The following is a 19,349-nucleotide window of genomic DNA, read 5'->3' as shown; positions in this document are numbered from 1 at the left end:
AGTAATCCCAAAACGTTCATAATTTGCTTGCTTAGATGCTTCGAGGATCTAGATACTGATTTAGACTGCAGCTCTGCTTAGGAATGATTTTATACGTGGGGTAATTCCACCGAGGGCCAAGAGATGGCGCCAAACCGCTCACGTACCTCGGTTCCCGGGCTAAGGCCTGGGCTTGGTCAAGCACTTATTTTTTTCAGGGCACTTCAGAGGTTGCTTTCTCTTCCGAGAAGGAAGTCTTGGTAAGTAAGAAGGCTTTTCTGGATTTTTTTTTTTTCCAAATTATTGCGTTGACGCTTCAAATGGGAAAGAAAATGGCAAGGGCCGTGTAGGGAATAGGTAACCTTCCTTTGAAATGTTTGCAGAACGACTCTGAGGTTGGTGTTTTAAAGCGGGGCTGTCCTTTGAAGTACCTACGGCAGTGGGACTTAACGGGAGACAGACAACAGCTGGCATTTCGGTAGCCAAGGAAGTGAGCCGACGTGTGTGTGTGTGTGTGTGTGTGTGTGTGTGTGTGTGTGACTGTCCGTTCCCCCTCCCCCGCCCGTCCCCCCTCCCCCTTCCTGTCCCCCCCACCCCACCCCCGTCCCCCACACCCCGGGGTTGGGGTTGGGGCTGTTTTCTCCTTTCACGAAGTCTGTAGTCCTTTGTGGTCCTGACATCACACTGTCTGCGCTGGATGTATGGAAACAGTGTTTCATTTCCCAGTCACGTGGTGCTATGATCTCTAATTGCTCGGCACCTCTCACTGATTTATGAGCATTTTGGAGGAAAGACTAATTCAGTCACTCCCATGCGATTTCATATCCCCATCCCTAGTTCCCACCGTGCCCCGTGTCCAAAGGGGACTCGGAACAAACATTGTTTAAGTGGTTGGAAGTGACTGAGACCAGATTCCGTAACTTGAGTCCAGCACTCTTCCTCCGCCCAAAGTCTGACGGACTTAACGACAAAGCTCTTCTCATGCACGCCTTTGCTTATGGCTATTAACTACCCTTCTGCTTCTCATAGCTCGAATGTTCACAGCGACTCCCTCCACCCGCCACCTTTTCTGGTTTTGAAATAGGGGTTGTGTTGACTGTTCTTTTTTTCTTTCACTTTTTGTTTGCTGTATTCAACTCTCACTCCTGTCCCCTCAGACTCCCTTTTAAAAACATAAACTCTTGAATTTCCAGTGAAATCGTCCCTCTGTCCCACCCCCTCAACTACGCATACACTGAGGTTCGGGACTGCTTCTCAGAACGTGTACTAAGAACTGCTTGAGGTTTTGAGCAACCTCCAGGACTGATATGTGTCCTTATGGCCACATGGTGGCTGAATGCCAGTCCCCTGGACAAGACACACAAGCTATCAGAGGAATTTGTAGGATGGGACTTCATCCATGAATATCAGTCCTCTACCATAGTGTTGAAGAGGTTGACCCTCTTTAGGTGTGTATTAATACTGTAAATAATACAAGCGAGCTTATTTATGTGTAAAATTTTAATTTTAAGATACACCTCTCTTTATGTTGGCAGTCCCACTGCCGAGCAATCACTGAAGGGGTCATTAGAGGATCTCACAAAGATGAGATTATGGGAACGCTCATGATGTGATGAAAACTGAAAAGATAAGAATGGCTAGTGTAGAAAGCGACAACTCATTCATCACTTGACCCAACACAAGTTGTGTATCTCAAGTGGATTTAAACTTTTTCTAATTCATTAGTTCTTTGAGAATTCCATGCACTGTATTTTGATTGTATCCACCCTCCCAACTCTTTCCTGCTCCACTCCTCTCCCCTACCCACCCACCTTAGAGTCTTCTGTTTCCCTCCTCAACCCGTCAAGTCCAATTTGTGCTATCCATGTACTCTTGGGTATGTGACCTTCCATCGGAGCGTGTCAGACCTACCAAGGGCTCCACCCTGAAAGAAAACTGACCCTCCTCCTCCCCCTCCCTCAACAGCTGTCAATTGCCAGGAGTTCCTCAGCTAGAGGGGGGACTTTATGACCACCTCCCCTCTCCATGCTGGGATTCTTCAAAACAACTTTTACATGACTGTAAGATACTATTCTGAAATTATAAAAGATGTTAAATTTTTGAAATACTTGAAAGTATAAGAAAACTAAAGCTGTGATTTAGACATAACTACCATTAGCATTTGGCATAATTCACCCCCCCCCCAGGTTTTGTGTGTGCCAAGTTATAATTTGCATTTTTACAATTAGACTCTCGGTACATATGCAGTTTGGTAACCTTCCACTCACTTGATGTTATATTGCAGGATTTTGTTTGTTTGCTTGTTTGTTTTTTGAGACAGGGTTTTTCTGTGTAGCCCTAGCTGTCCTGGAACTCACTCTGTAGACCAGGGTGGCTATAAACTCAGAGATCCACCTGCCTCTGCTTCCAGAGTGCTGGAATTAAAGGTGTGTGCCACCACCACCCGGCTTGCAGGATTTTTTTTTTAATGCAGTATCTGAAGCTGTGTGTTGTGCCAAGTTATGAACGAGTTATCGCTTTCTACACTAGCCATTCTTATCTTTTCAATTTTCATCACATCGTGAGCATTCCCATAATCTCACCTTTGTGAGATTTCAGTGATTGCTTAGCAGTAGGATTGCCAACATAGAGAGAGGTGTATTTTAAAAGAATTTGCATAAATTATCATCACCCAATAAAATGGTACTAATTTCTCTTTCCTGCCTGAGTAGTAACTGAGAGTCATTCTCGTAGTCCCCACTACTGATGTTGGGGGCTTTGTCTCTGCATTTTCCTGAAGTTGGCAGATGAGAAACAGGCCCACTTAAAGAAATCTTTTAAAGAACAGACATTCTCCCTTGACTCACTTTTATCTTGTGCTTAAATATGTAAAAAACAAGTTAGACAACTTCTGACATTTTATTGCAAAATGTTTATTCTGTGTCTTTAAATAAAAGTATATGTTCCTACTTAGCCAATAATATTATTAAAAGTAACCTTTCTTTCTTTCTCTTTCTTTCCTTCTTTCTTTCTTCCCTCCCTCCCTCCCTTCCTCCCTCTCCCTCTCTCTCTCTTTCTTTTCTTTCCTTCCTTCCTTCCTTCCTTCCTTCCTTCCTTCCTTTCTTTCTTTCTTTCTTTCTTTCTTTCTTTCTTTCTTTCTTTCTTTCTTTCAATGTAGCCGAGGATGACTTGGAATTTCTGATCCTCCTGCCTCTGACTTCTAGATGCTGGTATTACAGGAGTGTGTCACCATACCCCTCTCCCCCAATTTTTTATATGTTTGTTGGTTTGTTTATGTGTTTGTGTGTGCACGTGTGTGTGTGTGTGTGTGTGTGTGTGTGTGTGTGTATTTATTCATGTGTACACATGCCATGGCATAGATATGGAGGTCAGAGAACAGCTTTGGGGAAGTGGTTCTCTGCTTTCACCATGCAGGTCCCAGGGACTGAACTCAGGCTGTCGGACTTGGCAGCGAGTGCCTTTGTTCACTGTCACAAACAAGAGGGTAGATAACCCGTAGTTAGTATAACAAAAGTTACAGTTTATTATGCCGAGGGCCATCATACAAGGCTACACTCTAAATTCCTAACTATGGTCCCAAGCCTGTCTCCCTAAGGCTGCTCACCTGTGTGACATATCATAGCTGAAGGTCAGGTCCAGTCTCTAGCAGAAGTCTCTGATTCAAGGGTCAGGATCTTGGGGGAGACTCTCCAGCTGCTGGGCAGATCAAGGTGGTGTCTCTCCAGATGTGGAGAGCGGAGCATTACTCTTGGTCTCTACCTATATACTGCCCAGTAGGCATCATGGGGTTCCAGGACCGTGTCTGGTTACCTTGAGTGAGTGAGTGAGATGACTAGGTTCTGGTTATCAGGTACAGTGTGTGGGGTTTCCTGACTAAGCTGTTTTTACATGTCTAAAGGACATTTTTTTTCTTATGCTCATTCTATTCAGCGAAGCACCTCACTGGTCTACATTTGTTTCTTCAGAGTGTCCAATGCCTGGTCCTTCTAACTCTCACCCCCTTAAACATCTTTCATAGTGAATCCATCTGAATCAAGTTCTAATTCAGGCTCAGAAGTCTCACTTAGATAACCATACACTATTTGATTAATGTGCATTTTCTGTCTTGTGATACTGGACTTTATTCACACTATAGGATATTAATATTTTTGTGGATTATTTGAGGAAAGAATATGTTAATTTTGAATGTTGAAAATGTGAAAAATACAAGTAAAATGTAAGACTAAGACAAACTCCTTTATAATTTGACCATACACAATCAGTCACTGTGTCTTCATCTTTGCCTATGTGCATATGTATTTTTGAATTGTTATTGTAGTTGTATAATGACCATCTTCCCCCCACTCTGTGTTTCACACTAACCTTTTTTAAAAATTTCTTCTCTCATATATTACATCCTAGCCACAGTTTTCCCTCCCTCCACTCCTCCCAGCCCCTCCCCCAAGCCTCCCCTCTCCCCCGGAACCATTCCTGCTCCATTTAATGGCATAACAAGTTACACTAGGATGAGGCACATATCCTCATATCAAGGCTGGACCAAGCAGCCCCATAGGAGGAAAAGGATCCCAGGAGCAGGCAAAAGAGTCAGAGACAATCCCCACTCCCACTGTTAGGATTCCCACAAGAATACCAAACTACACAACCATACCATAGATGCAGAGGGTCTAGCTCAGGGCCATGCAGGCTCCCTGATTGTGGCTTCAGTCTCTGTGATCCCCTGTGAGCCTTGCTTAGTTGATTCTGAGAACCATGTTCTCCCGGTGTCCTGACCCCTCTGGCTCTTACCATCCTTCCTCCCCTTCTTCCACAGGGTTCCCTGAGTTCCGCCTCATGTTTGGCTCGGGGGTCTCCACGTCTGCTCCCATCGGTTGCTGGATGAAGTCTTCTCCCGGTTACTCTGCAATTCAAGCCTCTATTTAAGAAATGCCTGCTTTTGTGCCCCAAGCTCACAGATAATTTTATGTATAAAACAGAACCTGAAGGTGGAGCCGGCCAGGTTGTCTCAGCCATTCGTCCTCAGTGAAACATGAGGTCTGTGGGCTTGAGCACCTTCCTCCATGTCTCATTCAGGTAATCTTTTCTCAGTACTCGGTGTCATTGACATGTACATCAGGATCTGTGACCCGATGTGATACATGTGAGACCTTCTGGGCTCTGAAAAAAATAGTTATTGCTGATGTACTTTAGCCTCACACACCTTCTAGATTCTTCCATGTGCTTTATGTTTTCTTCATGAAACAAGCTATCCCTATGTAGCCAAGGCTGACTGAAAACTCTCAATTCCCTTGCCTGGGCTTTTCTAGGGCAGAGATCATCCTGCATCACTGTGGCTGGCTTTTCTCATGTGCTTTGACATAGTTCCTCTCTTCCCCCATTTTGTGTTAACTGCAAGAACTTCCAAGTCTCTGAATCTCATTTCCTTCAGTCTGCAGCTTCTAGGCTAGTAGTTGTTGGAGAAATGCATACTCCTGTTTATGAAACCTGTGTCAAAAGGTGAGATCCAGAGACTGAAAATAAGTCTCTGTATCAAAAGGACAAATGGAATGAACCTCTGCTAGGATCCAGATGCCTCTGTGTTCTCTGAAACGTGTATGCGGACACCGAATCGCCAGGGTGGTAGTGTCAGGGGATGGGGGAGAGCAGGAGGGGAGGAGGGCAGGATGCCACTGGGAGAATTAAGTTGTTTGTGGAGACTTCTTTGACTTCAAAGGCTAGTACACAGTCTCCTGCTGGCTTCTGTCCTCCATGTGGCTCAGAGAGTTCTCTGTGCAATTCAGAGCCTGAGTAGTATGGATTCTTAAGTGTGTATCTGTGTGGGTGCCTCTGCACCTCTGTGCCTCCCTTCCCCTGCCTCTGGCCCCTCTCCCTTTCTCTCCGTGCCCCACTTTCCCTGTGGATATTTACCCCCTCTCCTGTTCTCTTACTCCTTTGCTGTGTCTGCTGCTCTGTTACCTCTGGCTCAGGTGGCTGCAGCTCCTGTATTGGGTCTTCAATTTTTTTTTTTTTCTTGACAAACACCACCCAGGAGGCTGTTCTAGCCCTGAGAAAGTTTTGGGTGTGAAACCAAGGCAAACCCTCCCAAGAATCCATTTAGAAGCCCCCACACTAGTCAAGACACATAATCACTAAAAGTTCATATTGTCCCCTCTAGCCACAGACTGAGAAAATACTACATAAAAACATGGGATAGTGATGAATGCTAGAGTGGATAAAGAAGGCACTTGGGATTCTGGGAAATGGAAGCTTAAAAGCCACTACCTAATCTTTATTCATCTTAAAGTCTCTCTTATTTCTAGAGCTTGAACCCAAGTAAAAATGCTGTGGAGAAAATGGTAATGACCCTTTGGGACAGCGGTTGCGACATGACCCAAGACAGAGAACCTGTTCTGGGAAGTTTTCATTTTCTTTGCATCCTGGCCTTCATAGTCAGAAGCATGATCCAGTTCTCTGAGTCACTTGAGTTCGCGGTAGACTATTCAAACAGGAACCTTACTCATGTCCCCAAAGACCTGCCACCAAGAACAAAAGCCTTAAATCTCTCTCAAAACTCTATACTCGAGCTTCAGGTGTCCGACGTCAGCTTCCTGCCAGAGCTGAGGGCCCTGAGACTCTCCCATAACAGGATCCAGAGACTTGATTTCGGTGTGTTCAAGTTCAACCCAGAATTAGAATACCTGGATGTCTCCCACAATCAGTTGCGGAACATCTCTTGCCATCCTGTGGTGAGCTTGACGCATTTAGACCTCTCATCTAATGACTTTGACGTGCTGCCTGTGTGTAAAGAATTTGGCAACTTGACGAAGCTGAGTTTCTTGGGATTAAGTGCTACGAAGTTCCGACACCTGGATCTGCTGCCAGTTGCTCACTTGCACCTAAGCTACATTCTTCTGGACTTAGTGGGCTATCATGGAAAAGACGGCAAGAGAGAAAGTCTTCAAGTTCTGAACACCGAGGCTCTCCACTTGGTCTTCGATCCAAATAGCTTGTTCTCTGCGGAGGTGAACATATCTGTGAATGCCTTGGGATGTTTACAACTGAGTAATATTAAATTGAATAATGGAAACTGTCAAAGGTTAATTACGTTTTTATCAGAACTCACCAGAGGTCCAACCTTATTAAATCTGACTCTCCACCACATGGAAACAACCTGGAAATGCTTGGTTGAACTTTTCCAGTTCCTTTGGCCCAGACCAGTGGAGTACCTCAACATTTACAACTTAACGATAGTTGAGAGCATTAATAACGAAATTTTTATTTACTCCGAGACGGTACTGAAGGCATTGACAATCGAGCACGTGACAAATGAGGTGTTCATCTTTTCAAAGGATGCACTGTACTCGGTGTTTGCTGAGATGAACATCGGGAAGCTGACCATCTCAGACACACCGTTCATCCACATGCTCTGCCCTCCGTCCCCAAGCATGTTTGTGTTTCTGAACTTCAGCCAGAATGTTTTCACCGACAGTGTTTTCCAAGGCTGCTCCACCTTAAAGAAATTGGAGACACTTATCTTACAAAAGAACGGCTTGAAGAGCCTTTTCAAGGTAGGTCTTATGACTAAGAATATGTCCTCTCTGGAAACGCTGGACGTTAGTCTGAATTCCTTGGACTCTGGTGCACACGAAGGAACATGCACTTGGGCTGACAGCATATTGGTGCTAAATTTGTCTTCGAATGTACTTACTGATTCTGTCTTCAGATGCTTGCCTCCCAAGGTCAAGGTCCTTGACCTTCATAACAACAGAATAATGAGCATCCCTCAAAAAATCATTAAATTAGAAGCTTTGCAGGAACTCAACGTTGCATCCAATTCTTTAACGGACCTTCCTGGATGTGAGGCCTTCAGCAGCCTCTCTGTGCTGGTCATTGAGCATAATTCAGTTTCCCAACCTTCAGCAGATTTCTTCCAGAGCTGTCAGAAGATTAGGTCCATAAGTGCAGGGAACAACCCATTCCGATGTACATGTGAGCTGAGAGAATTTGTCAAAAACATAGGCCGAGTATCAGGAGAAGTGGTAGAGGGCTGGCCTGATTCTTACACATGTGACTCCCCAGAAAGCGCTAAGGGGACCCTATTGCAGGACTTCCACATGTCTGCATTGTCCTGCGATACTGTTCTGCTGATTGTCACCATTGGGGTCACTTTGTTGCTGTTGGCTGCCATCGTCACTTTCCTCTGCCTCCGCTTTGATCTGCCCTGGTATCTGAGGATGGCGTTTCAGTGGACACAGACCCGGCGCAGGGCCAGGAACATCCCCATAGAGGAACTCCAGAGGAATTTCCAGTTTCACGCTTTTGTCTCATACAGTGAGCATGATTCCACCTGGGTGAAGAATGAATTACTACCAAACCTAGAGAAAGATGACATCCGGGTTTGCCTCCACGAGAGAAACTTTGTCCCTGGCAAGAGCATTGTGGAGAATATCATCCATTTCATCGAGAAGAGTTACAAGTCCATCTTTGTGTTGTCTCCCCACTTCATCCAGAGTGAGTGGTGCCATTATGAACTCTACTTTGCCCATCACAATCTCTTCCACGAAGGGTCTGATAACTTAATCCTGATCTTGCTGGAGCCCATTCTCCAGGACAACATTCCCAGTAGGTACCACAAGCTGCGGGCTCTCATGGCACAGAGGACTTACTTGGAATGGCCCTTGGAGAAGAGCAAACATGGGCTCTTTTGGGCCAACCTTAGAGCTTCTTTTATTCCTAAGTTAACGTTAGTCAATGAAGAAGATGTGAAGACTTGAAGCTTGAATTTCCCACTTAATAATCTGTCAACTTGGACTCTGATGAGCACTGTGGTTTTAAGTCCATATCTGGGGGTACTTCTTGTATGGTGTCCTGGTTTGGCTTCTGTGACCATGATAAACAACATGACCAAAAGCATCCTGTGGAAGAAAGGGTTTTTTTTGGCTTATGGTTGTGGTCTCCCATGAAGGGAAGTCAGGGCAGGAACTCAGAGCAGGAATCTGGAGACAGGAACTGAAGCAGGCCCGGGGTGGCACCACCCATGGTGGCCTGGACCCTCCCACATCAATATTAATCAAGAAATTGCCCCGCCCCAAGCTTGCCTGCAGGCCAATCTGATTGAGATATTTTCTCAATTAAAGTTCTTTCTTCCCAAATGTGACCCTAGCTTGTGACAAGTATACAAAAACAAAACAAAACAAACAAAACAAACAAACAAACAAACAAAAAAAAAACCTAGCACCTATGGTTTGGAGATAAAATGTCCCCAAAGGCTTCTGCTTGGAGGCCTTGGGGGAAAATCTAATAGTGCTATTTATAAGTAGTTTATGAAGGTGCTAAATTAATCAATGAACCTACCCACTGCTGAGCTCACAGCTGAATGGACAAGTAGGATGGGGGCCCTAACTGTAGGAAGTAGGTCATTAGGTTCATGTCTCTGAAGGCTGTGTTTTCTTCAAGACTCATTTTTCTTACTGTTCTTAAGTCAGTGTCGGAGCATATGTAGCCCAGCTAGTCCCTGAGCTTGGTGTGACCCTTCTGCCTCAGCCTCCCAAGCGCTTCGTGACAGGGATGAACCACCACAATTAGCTTATGAGTGTGCTCTCTCTCCCCACCCCCTTCTCTCCGCTTTCTCATCATCATAAGGTGAACCACCCCTCCATCACATACCCCCACTGCCATGATACTCTGCATGCCCGCAGGTCCCCAAGCCAGGGACTCAGGTGAACCTGGACGGAAGTCGTGAGCATTTCCTCCTTTGTTTACACGAGGTCTTCAGTCACAGTGGCACAAAGCTGACAGACCCAGCTTCTGCCTCCTTCATGTCTTTGACAGAGAGCAGATGAAAGCGTTGATGCCACTGAACTACGGGATGCAGCTGAGGGATGGGTGTGGCGCTCATTTTGTTAGTCAGAGGCAGCTCAGTCTCATCTGGCTTAGCTGTCCACTCTCATGTTGACACATCCTTTTTTAAGTAAATGCTCCATCATTCATAGAGCATTCCCGCCCCCTCCTCCTTTCCCAGATGGACTCAGTGTGAGCAGGAGTCTACGTGGCTTCATGTTAGCAAGAAAGAGGGCAATGGTATGTGCCAGTCCTCAGAGAGTCCTGGAGATCCCTGTTGGCCTTTGACTGAGCTCTTCCCTCCTGTGTGTGTATAGGGAGATTGGTAAAAGTTTCTGAACAGCAGTTTGTCAGTAGGCATGAAGAGCCAAAGCACGTTCACAGGTTTAGAGAAAAAAAAAATCTCCACTGATGCTATAAAAATGTGGTGGGATTATTTTGGACTTAATGTTTTCTTTTCACTTATTTGTGTGTTCTTATTTTTCTTAGAAGAGTTTTATTTGGTTAATAAAAATTGAAATTACTAAGAACTTTCATTTGAGAAAAACATAGATATAGATATTTGATCTTGTTGTAGGAAAGAACTTTAAAAATATCAAAGTAGCAGGGCATATGCCTTTAACCCTGTCCTCGGGAAGCAGAAGAGGACAGATCTCTGCGTTTGAAGCCAACCTGGTTTACACAGCGAGACTCTATCTCAAAAACAAACAAATAAAATACCAATGGCACGCTGGAGCCAGTGTCTTTGTTAGGGTTTCTACTGCTGTGAAGAGACATCATGACCACGGCAACTGTTACAAAGGAAAACATGTAGTTGGGGCTGGCTTACAGTTCAGAGGTTTAGTCCATCATCATCACGGCAGGAAGCATGGCTGCACACAGCTGGAGGGGTAGCTGAGAGTCCTGCATCTGGATGAGCAGGCAGCAGGAAGAGAGAGTCACATTGGGTCTGGCTTGGGCATCTGAAACCTCGAAGCCCACCCCCATGACACACTTTCTCCAGCAAGGCCACACCCACTCCGACAAGGCCACACCCACTCCAACAAGGCCACACCTCCTAACAGTACCACTCCCTGTGGGCCTATGCGGTCCATTTTCATTCAAACCACCACAGCCAGCTTGTAAAGACTAGTCATGGCCAACTGCTAAATACCCATCAATTCTGCAGCCAGATCAACTGGCAGCCAGCATCAGCTGTGGAGGGATCACTGGCATTCCAAATATCAACAAATGCTACAAACCTGAGTCTTGTTAAGTTCATCAGCACTCAGCTGAATGGCAGCAACAACCGAGGAAATCTATTGACATAAAATATGTAGATTCATTGTTTCAAAAAAAATCATGAAGTAGAAAGATGAGCAGGGAGTGAAATGTCTGCACAGAGTTGGAAGGGCCAATGTCAGTAACATAAAGGAGAATGTACAATAAGGTACTAAACTATGATTCCAATATGAAAACAGTTATATCAGGTGAAAAAATAATTCACTGAAGAGCTGCAAACTGTCAATAAACAGGAAAAAAGCTCAGTGATACAATAAAGTGAAACCTAAGTGTGGACAGAAGACGCCCCTGGTGTGGCATTTTCAGTTTTGTGATGATAGGTGATGATGTGTTAATGGGCTACACCTGCTTTTAGGTGTGTTTCCAGGTCTTGGATGTTTGATGCCATTGCTAACAGCAGGGTGGTGGGTGTTTCCCCCCTTTGAAGTGGTACCGGAGATTGTGCCTCCATGCACACACTACTCAATGAGAAGATGCCCAGATAAAACCAGAAGTTATCCAAACAAGCAGACCCAAAAATCACAACATAGGGACACAAGAAGCATGGGAAAGCAAAGCAACACAGCCCTCCAAGAGATCAGACAAGAGAGGTGACCTGTGGAATACAAAGATACTGAAATGGTGTCGCCCCTGGTGACTGACCACATTCCCGTGAAAGACCACACATCCAAGAGTGTTTGAGCAACTTCAAATGGTCTTGAAGAATCTTCTTAAAAGGACACAGAGTTGGGTGGTTAGGGAAGGGAAAGTGGATCTGGGAAGAGTTGGGGGATGGATTTGATGAATACACGTTGTACAAAATTTTCAATGAACTAGTAGGAATTTAAAAGCTACTGAAGATAATAAAATGCCAGGTAAGGCAGCAACAGAGAAGCAAACGTCAGCCACAGGGGTGAGGAAAATTAGCAATATGGACGAAAAAGCTAACAACATGGAAGAAAATTCAGCAAGGGAAGTAAGATTTTGAAAAAAATGCTGGGGATGACTAAGTTCAACACATCAAATGGAAACACAATGGAGGGTGTCGCTAATCAACTAAACCAAGCAGAAGAGAGAGTATTGAGGATGGGGGACATGGCTGACAAAACACTGCACTGAGATATCAATCTGGAGAAACAATGAGCATGCCCACAACCTCTAAGAACGCTGAGACATGGCTGAGAGACCGAGCCTAGGAATCCGTGGGATGGGAGAAGGAGCTGAGGTAGACACCAACAGCACGGGGAATCTATTCAATGAAGTCACAGCAAAAATTCTCGAAATCTGGACATTCAAATCAAGACGCAATTAGAGCTCCAAGTGGACATGGCCAGGAAAGCCCTTTTCTGGGATGTGTTATAGACAAAATGTCAACAACACAAAGCAAAGAAGCCATACTAAAAGCTTCAAGGAGAAAACTCACAAAGACAAACATCAGAATAGCATCAAATTTCTTGTCAGCAACCCTAAAATCCAGGAAATGTAGGAGGGTATTGTAGCACGAATCTTAACAGGTCTTATTAATAAAATCAACCCTAAAGCCAGGTATTGGGGTGAATGCTGGAAGATCAGAGAAGCAGAATAAGCCACAGCCACCTCACCTTGCCAGTTCCTCGCTGATCCTGTTTCTTCAGACTGGAAGCCTCTGAGTCCTCATCCAAGTGGATCTCAGCTGAACTGCTGCTCAAAAGCCTAAAAGCTTAACCAGCTAAAAGCTTCTAGTTTCTGATCTTCATGCCTTATATACCTTTCTGCTTTCTGCCATCACTCCCTGGGATTAAAGGCTCACTTTCTGGGATTAAAGGCGTGAGTCACCATGTTTGGCTGTATCCTTGACCACACAGAGATCCAGGTAGATCTCTGCCTCTGGAATGCTAGGATTAAAGGCATGTGCTACCACTGCCTATCCTCTTATGTTTAATATTGTGGCTGTCCTGTTCTCTGACCCCAGATAAGTTTATTAGGGTGCACAATATTTTGGGGAACACAATACCACCACAGGGTATATTTCAAACTCTGAAAGTAAGTAATTGCCAAGCAAGTTTGTTATACCCAATTAAACTACCTTTTAAAATCGGTGGGTAAATAAGGGCACTCTCCAAGACAAGCATAAACTAAGATAGTTTATGATATTAGTCTGGTACCGTAGAAGATATGAATACACAGAGGTGGAAGAAATACAGTCCTAATATTTCTCTTTTATGGAACAGTTTGAGGAACATTGGTACTAGGTCTTCCTTAAAAGTTTGGGAGATTTTTCAGTTTATTTTTTTAATAAGAGTTTTTGTTGTTTTCCTTGATGAGGATGGAGAAACTGAGAAACTGCTCCATGGACAAATATGGATATGCATTACCCACATAAATGCCAGGCAAGTGTGGAGGCCGCCCTGTAATGCCAGTGCTGAGGAGGCAGAGACAATGATCCCTGGGGCAAGCAGAGCCACTTAGACTAGATGAATCCAAAAGCTCCAGGTTCGAGCTCCAGGTTGAAGCCTTGCCTCAAAACATAAGGTAAAGAGTAATTACACAATACATACAACATCAGCTTGTGGCCTTCTTCACACCCATGTGCACACATATGCACACACACATGCCCACACACATGCACACACACACACACACACACACACACACACACACACACACACAGGCTCATGCATATACCACATACATAACACAGGCCAAAACAAAAATATTCATTAATAATTCTCTGGGATATACCATAATCTACCCTGTTTCTTTTCTAATTTTATTAATTTAGGTTTTCTCTTTTTTGTGATCAGTTTTGGCTAGCATTTTGTTTATCCCATTAATTTTCAAAAAACTACCTCTTTGATTACTCTAGTATGGTTATTATATTCTCTTTCAGTCTCTGCTTTATAAATTCAAGAAGATCAATAAGATAAGATCCAATTCATAAATTCTTTAAGAAGACCATAGGTTATAACCAAGTTGGTTTCAATCATGGTTCAGCGAACACAAATTATTAAGTATAATATGGTGCTCCACCATGCCTAACATTTAACAAAGGTGTCAAAAACACGCATTGGAGACCATCATAGTGATTCATGTCTTCAATCCCAGCAGTCTGGAGGAAAAGGCAAGTTGATCTCTATGAGTTTGAGATTAACCTGTCAACCTTGTCTAGGTAGTAAGTTTCAGGTCAGCCAAGTCTACATAGTGAGACACTGTCTCTAAACAAAACAAAGCTGAAAAACAAACAAACAAACAAACAAGCAAACAAACAAAAATAAAAACAAACAAAAAACCAACTAAGCCCCACAAAAACAGACACTAGAGAGAGGTGGTGTCTTCAACAATTGGTATAGGAAAAACTAGATACCCACATGTAGAAGAATGAAACTAGATCCATACCTCCCGCCTTACACAAAAATAAATTCAAAGTGCTTCAGAGACCCGGAGGTAAGGCCTAAAACCTTGAGAGTGCTAGAGGAAAACCCTTCAAGATACAGACACGGAAAAGGATTCCAGTAGTTTGGGAAACAATCCCAGGAACCAACAAATGAGATTGCATGAAATTAAAACCCCCCCGCCCAGAAAAGCAAGCAATAACCAAAGTGAAGAGACAGCCTACAGAATGGGAAAACCTGTTTGCCAACACCACATTTGATGTAGAATTAATAGTTGGAATCTATAAAGAGCCACAAGAATTAAATAAACATCAAAGAGCCCAACTCACTGGGCTGAATGAGCTAATGCACCCAACAGACAATTCTCAGAAATACAAACTGCCAATAAATGCTTGGAAAGTGTTCAACACCCTTCGGCATTAGAAAAATAGGAACTGAAGCTGTGTTAAGATTCCATCCCACCATAGCCTCAAGGACCATAACCAAGAAAACAACGGACAACAAATGCAGGCAAGGATGGGGAAAGGAGGGTCTTTATGCAGATTCGGTGTGAGTGCAAACATGTGTAGCCACTATGGAAATCAGAACGGAGCTGGACCAAAAGACTAAAAATAGAGCTGTCCTATGACCCAGTTACTCGGTTCAGATATATTCCAATTATATGTTCGAATTGGGACGAGTATAATGACACATACACAAATACCACAATGAAGCCCATTATCCTGTATGGTTAGTATCGCTTATGAGCTTGATAGGATACAGGACCATCTAAGAGACAAACCTCTGGGCTTGTCTGTGAGCGATTGCTGAATTAGGCCGAGGTGGAAAGATACACCCTAGATGTGGGCAGTCCCATCCCAAGGGCTAAGATTCCTGAGTAAATAAAAAGAAGACAGGCTAGTACCAGCTTTCATCTCCGTCTGCTTCCTTTCTATGGATGTAGTGTGACCAGCTGCCTCCCTTGCCTGTTGCCATGACTTCCTCATGATGAGAAACTGTACCTTCAAGCTGTGAGCCAAAATAAAACCAACTGTTGTTTTTGTCTAAGTTGTTCTATTTACCAATCAAGACTTGGGAGTCAGATGTTGGGGTGAAAACCTACTGGATCAGAGAGGCTGAGTAGCAACCAGCTGACCCTCCTTTTTGTCTGGAGACCCAGCAAGAGAAGCCTCTCTTCACTTATTCCAAACCAAAAAGACGGTGGATCTCTAAGTTCCTCCCTACTCCTTCCTGTATGTCTCTCTATCCATATTCCTGGGTCCTCCATCCTCTCTAGGGCTAATTCTTGTCAGTTAGTCACTGGCTCCAACCCCTGACCCAAGGTTAATTTTATTAACATAGTCTTGGACTTTCACAGTGCTATCAAATATCCTGCAACATTTCCCCTTTTTGTCTAAATAAGAAGGAAAGGTTTTAACTCTAACACAGTAAAACTATATATAGTAAGAACAATTACCAAGTAAAAATTACATCACAATACCCACTCCATTAGTATTTGGCAAATTTGGAGAAAGAACTCTATTATCTATCCTATCCTGGTGAGTCCAAAGTTTTATACCTAAACCACTTTTTATCATAACTTGTATTACCAACCTAAAAATATCTTTTTAGACATTAAAACATTTTCTTAGATAAACAACTTAAGCTTTTACAGCTCTCAACCTTATAAACTTTACATCTCTTTTGTTTCACAGTGTGATCAAATATCCTGCAACAGCCAACTAGCCTTCCTTCCTTCCTTCCTCCTTCCCTCCCTCCCTCCCTCCCCCCCTCCACTCCCTCCCTCCCTTCCTCCTCCCTCCCTTCCTTCCTCCCTCCCTCCCTCCCTTCCTCCCTCCCTCCCTTCCTTCCTCCCATTGCTTTTTGTCTGGCATTGTAACAGTAACAAGAAGTAAATAATATAAAACCTGAAGGATTCTAAGTCAACACAGTACAGACACGGCCCCATGGGTACTGCTATCCATTCACAATGGCCAGGGAATAGCACTAGCACAGGTAGTCCTCAGTGGACAAAGGAAATGATTCACATACACAATACAATGTTATTCAGATCCAAAGAAAAGTGGAATCAAGGCATTTGCAGGGGAAAGAATGGACCTGCAGATCATTGTGTTAATGTAAATAAAGCAAACGCAAAAAGACAAATGTCACATTTTCTTTCATAGATAGAACCTACATTTAAAGTTATATTTGAATTATATGTTCTAATTGGGACAAAGTATAATTACACATATGCAAATGCATAATAAAGACCACGGCTTTGCATGCTAATTTTAAAAATTAATTTTAGAAAGAAAGTACACTTCCCAGCTAGGCTTGGTGGTATACCCTCATAATCCCAGCACTCAGGAGTGAAGTGAGAGGATTGTGAGCTCAGAGCCAGACAGATCTGCACAGAGAGACCCTGTCTTCACAAAACAAAGTGAGTGACAGCTCACCTGCCTTGCATTGTACAACTGGCACTAAAATTCTTACCATATAGAGATCCAGAATAGTCAACACGAGCTGAGAAGGAAGGACTTGTACTCTTCTGACTTTAAAACTCACAGTGACCAAAACGGAGCCATCCAATACAAGGGTAACAAGTTAATCAACAGGGTGTCATCTAGAGTACAGAAGTAAGCCTGTATGTTTACGCTCAGTTGACTTCCAACAATGGTGCCAAGACCATCCCATGGAAAAAAGAAGTCTTCTCAAGCACGGGGCTGAGACAATTGGATATCCACACGCAAAAACAGTTTGATCCCTGCCTAACACCATGTCTGATGAAAGATCACCAAATGCTGAAGGATTAGGTTTACTTGGTGACTGACTGCTCACCTGGCATGCGTAAGGATCTGGGTTTGAGATCCTCCTAGGACAAATAAAACAAAAGGGCAAGGGAGTGGCAGATGCCTAGCAGTTACCTGTCGCCTGCCAGGGGCGGCGCTTCAGGGGTGAAGCACAGACAACCACACCTACAGGAAATGAATCGGAGTGGAGATGTAGACATGGCCAACATGGGAAAAGACGTTTGATGCCATTATTAAACTGGGGAACACAAATTCAAGCCACAGTGTGGTACCTCTTCGTAAATCATGTGATGTCCTGAAGCCAGCATCCCACAGCCCTCATCCCCATCCTTCAAGGTCTCGAGTGCTTTATGCTGTGTCTTCCATGATGCTCCCTGAGCCTTGGGTGGAGGCTGATAGAGAGGCCCTTTTTTAGGACTGCAGTCACTTATTGTCAGCCTTTGACAAGTTAGGAGTCTGTTAAGTGTTGACCACTGCAGAGAGAGGCTTCTCTTGCTAAGGTGGAAGGCGGCGCTAATCTATGCTTATAAACACTCATAGTTAGAAGGCAGCTTGACAACGTGTTCATTTAGCAAGACAACAGTGATGAGTTCCCCTCTAGGGCTTATAACCTCCTGATTCACAGTTGTTTGACCAAGTTTACGGTACTAGTTCCAGGAAGGACTTCCTTCCTGTTAATTAGATCTGACCCAAGAGTGGTTGGTTACCTCATAACCTTTGTGCCACGATTGCACCAGCACATCCTTGGGCATCTCTTTAGAGCTGGGATCATAAAGCCCATGCCTTTAGGAGCTGTGATAACTATTCTTGGTTGTTAAGTTGACTACATCTGAAATCAACTAAAAAACTCAAGCTGCTGTGCAGGATTTTCAGTTAACTGGATCTTTTGAGGTAGGAAGACCCACCTGAAGTCCAGTCAATTGAGATCAGAAGAACCACCCTACATCTGAGCCACGCCTTCTCACGGCAGCCTATGGAAGGACAAGGAAGAAGGAAGGTTTTTCTCTTTGCCTGCTTGTTCTCACTCCTACTGGCAAGTGTTATGGAATAATCTTTTTGTACACTGTGAAGAAATGTCACTCCGGTTTAATAAAAAGCTAGACGGCCAATAGCAAAGCAGGATTTCGGGGGGGGGGGGGCAGAGAGAACGCTGGGAAGAAGTGTTGTGAGGAGACACCAGGGACACTGAGCAAGCAGCATGGGCTTTACCAAGTAAAGGTAACCGATTAAAGAACATAGGTTTAAAAGATACGAGTTAATTTGAGTTATAGGAACTAGTTAGATACAAGCCCAAGCTGCCGGCCGAGTTTTGGTAATTAATAAGGAGGCTCCATGTGGTTATTTGGGAGCCAGCTGGTGGGGTAGAAAGGTCCGACTACAGCAAGTCCATTCCTTTACAGTTATTAGAGCCCGCTCTCCTAGATCCCGATGTGTACTGAAGACTAGATGAGACATCCGGCCTTGTGGACCGAGCAACTACTGGATACTTAGTCTCTCCATTGTAGACAGCCATTGTGGAACTAGCTGGACCACAGCCTGTAAGCTGTAAGTTTATTCTAATAAACCATGTATATAAATCCAGATCCATCCTGTCGGTTCTGTTCCTCTAGAGAACCCTGACTACTACCAGAGCCAAGGGCTGAATTCTCAAAGACATCCCCTATCTCCAGTTATGAGTTGAAAGGAGGAAGTGGTGTGTGTGTGGGGTGCTTCATTTTTTCTTTTTTCAGTTTCAGAGACATATTTAACCACACATTTTCCCGATTAAACAAATTCTGAGATGGGAACAGAGATAGATCATCTGGGAACTATGACAGCTATTCTTGGTTGTCAATTGACTACTGGAATTACATATTCTCCATTCAACATATTCTGAGATGGGGAACAGAGACAGGTCAAAGGAAATCCCAGGATCCTTGTTAGGGAACTCCGGAGGAAGTGTACAGAGCAGAGATGTGCGGAGGGGCACACGGAAGGAGGTGTGTTGTCTCCATATTCACACGGTGACAGTACAACGCAGAGGCAGCCGTCATTTAGATTTGATTACCATTTGTTGTGGTTGTCTAAAGAGCGGGGACCATCAGAACAGAGTCCTTGAGTTTGCTGACCAAAAACCGAGTCAGAGGAAGTA

The 19,349-nt window shown here is 44.0% G+C and overlaps 1 protein-coding gene across 4 annotated transcripts in view; it reads left to right on the top strand.

The window, feature by feature from the left end:
* The first annotated feature begins 154 nt into the window (after positions 1 to 154).
* The window catches only part of Tlr6 (toll like receptor 6), a 19,987-nt gene continuing 792 nt past the window's right edge, over positions 155 to 19,349 (top strand). The window contains exons 1-3 of one of the 4 annotated variants that reach the window (XM_037209041.1): positions 155 to 239; positions 4,790 to 5,049; positions 6,276 to 8,614. In XM_037209041.1, coding sequence (XP_037064936.1) covers positions 6,309 to 8,614 — 2,306 coding nt within the window. In that variant the 5' untranslated portion in view covers positions 155 to 239; positions 4,790 to 5,049; positions 6,276 to 6,308. Of the gene's footprint in view, positions 240 to 4,789; positions 5,050 to 6,259; positions 9,154 to 19,349 lie in introns of those variants that run through there. The other 3 variants (XM_028882220.2, XM_028882222.2, XM_037209042.1) reach the window with 3 other exon arrangements.

This window comes from Peromyscus leucopus, chromosome 10 (genome assembly GCF_004664715.2).
Source record: "Peromyscus leucopus breed LL Stock chromosome 10, UCI_PerLeu_2.1, whole genome shotgun sequence".
NCBI classification, from domain to species: Eukaryota; Metazoa; Chordata; class Mammalia; order Rodentia; family Cricetidae; genus Peromyscus; species Peromyscus leucopus.
Note: the sequence above shows the minus strand (reverse complement) of the source record. Positions and strands in the feature narration are given on the sequence as shown.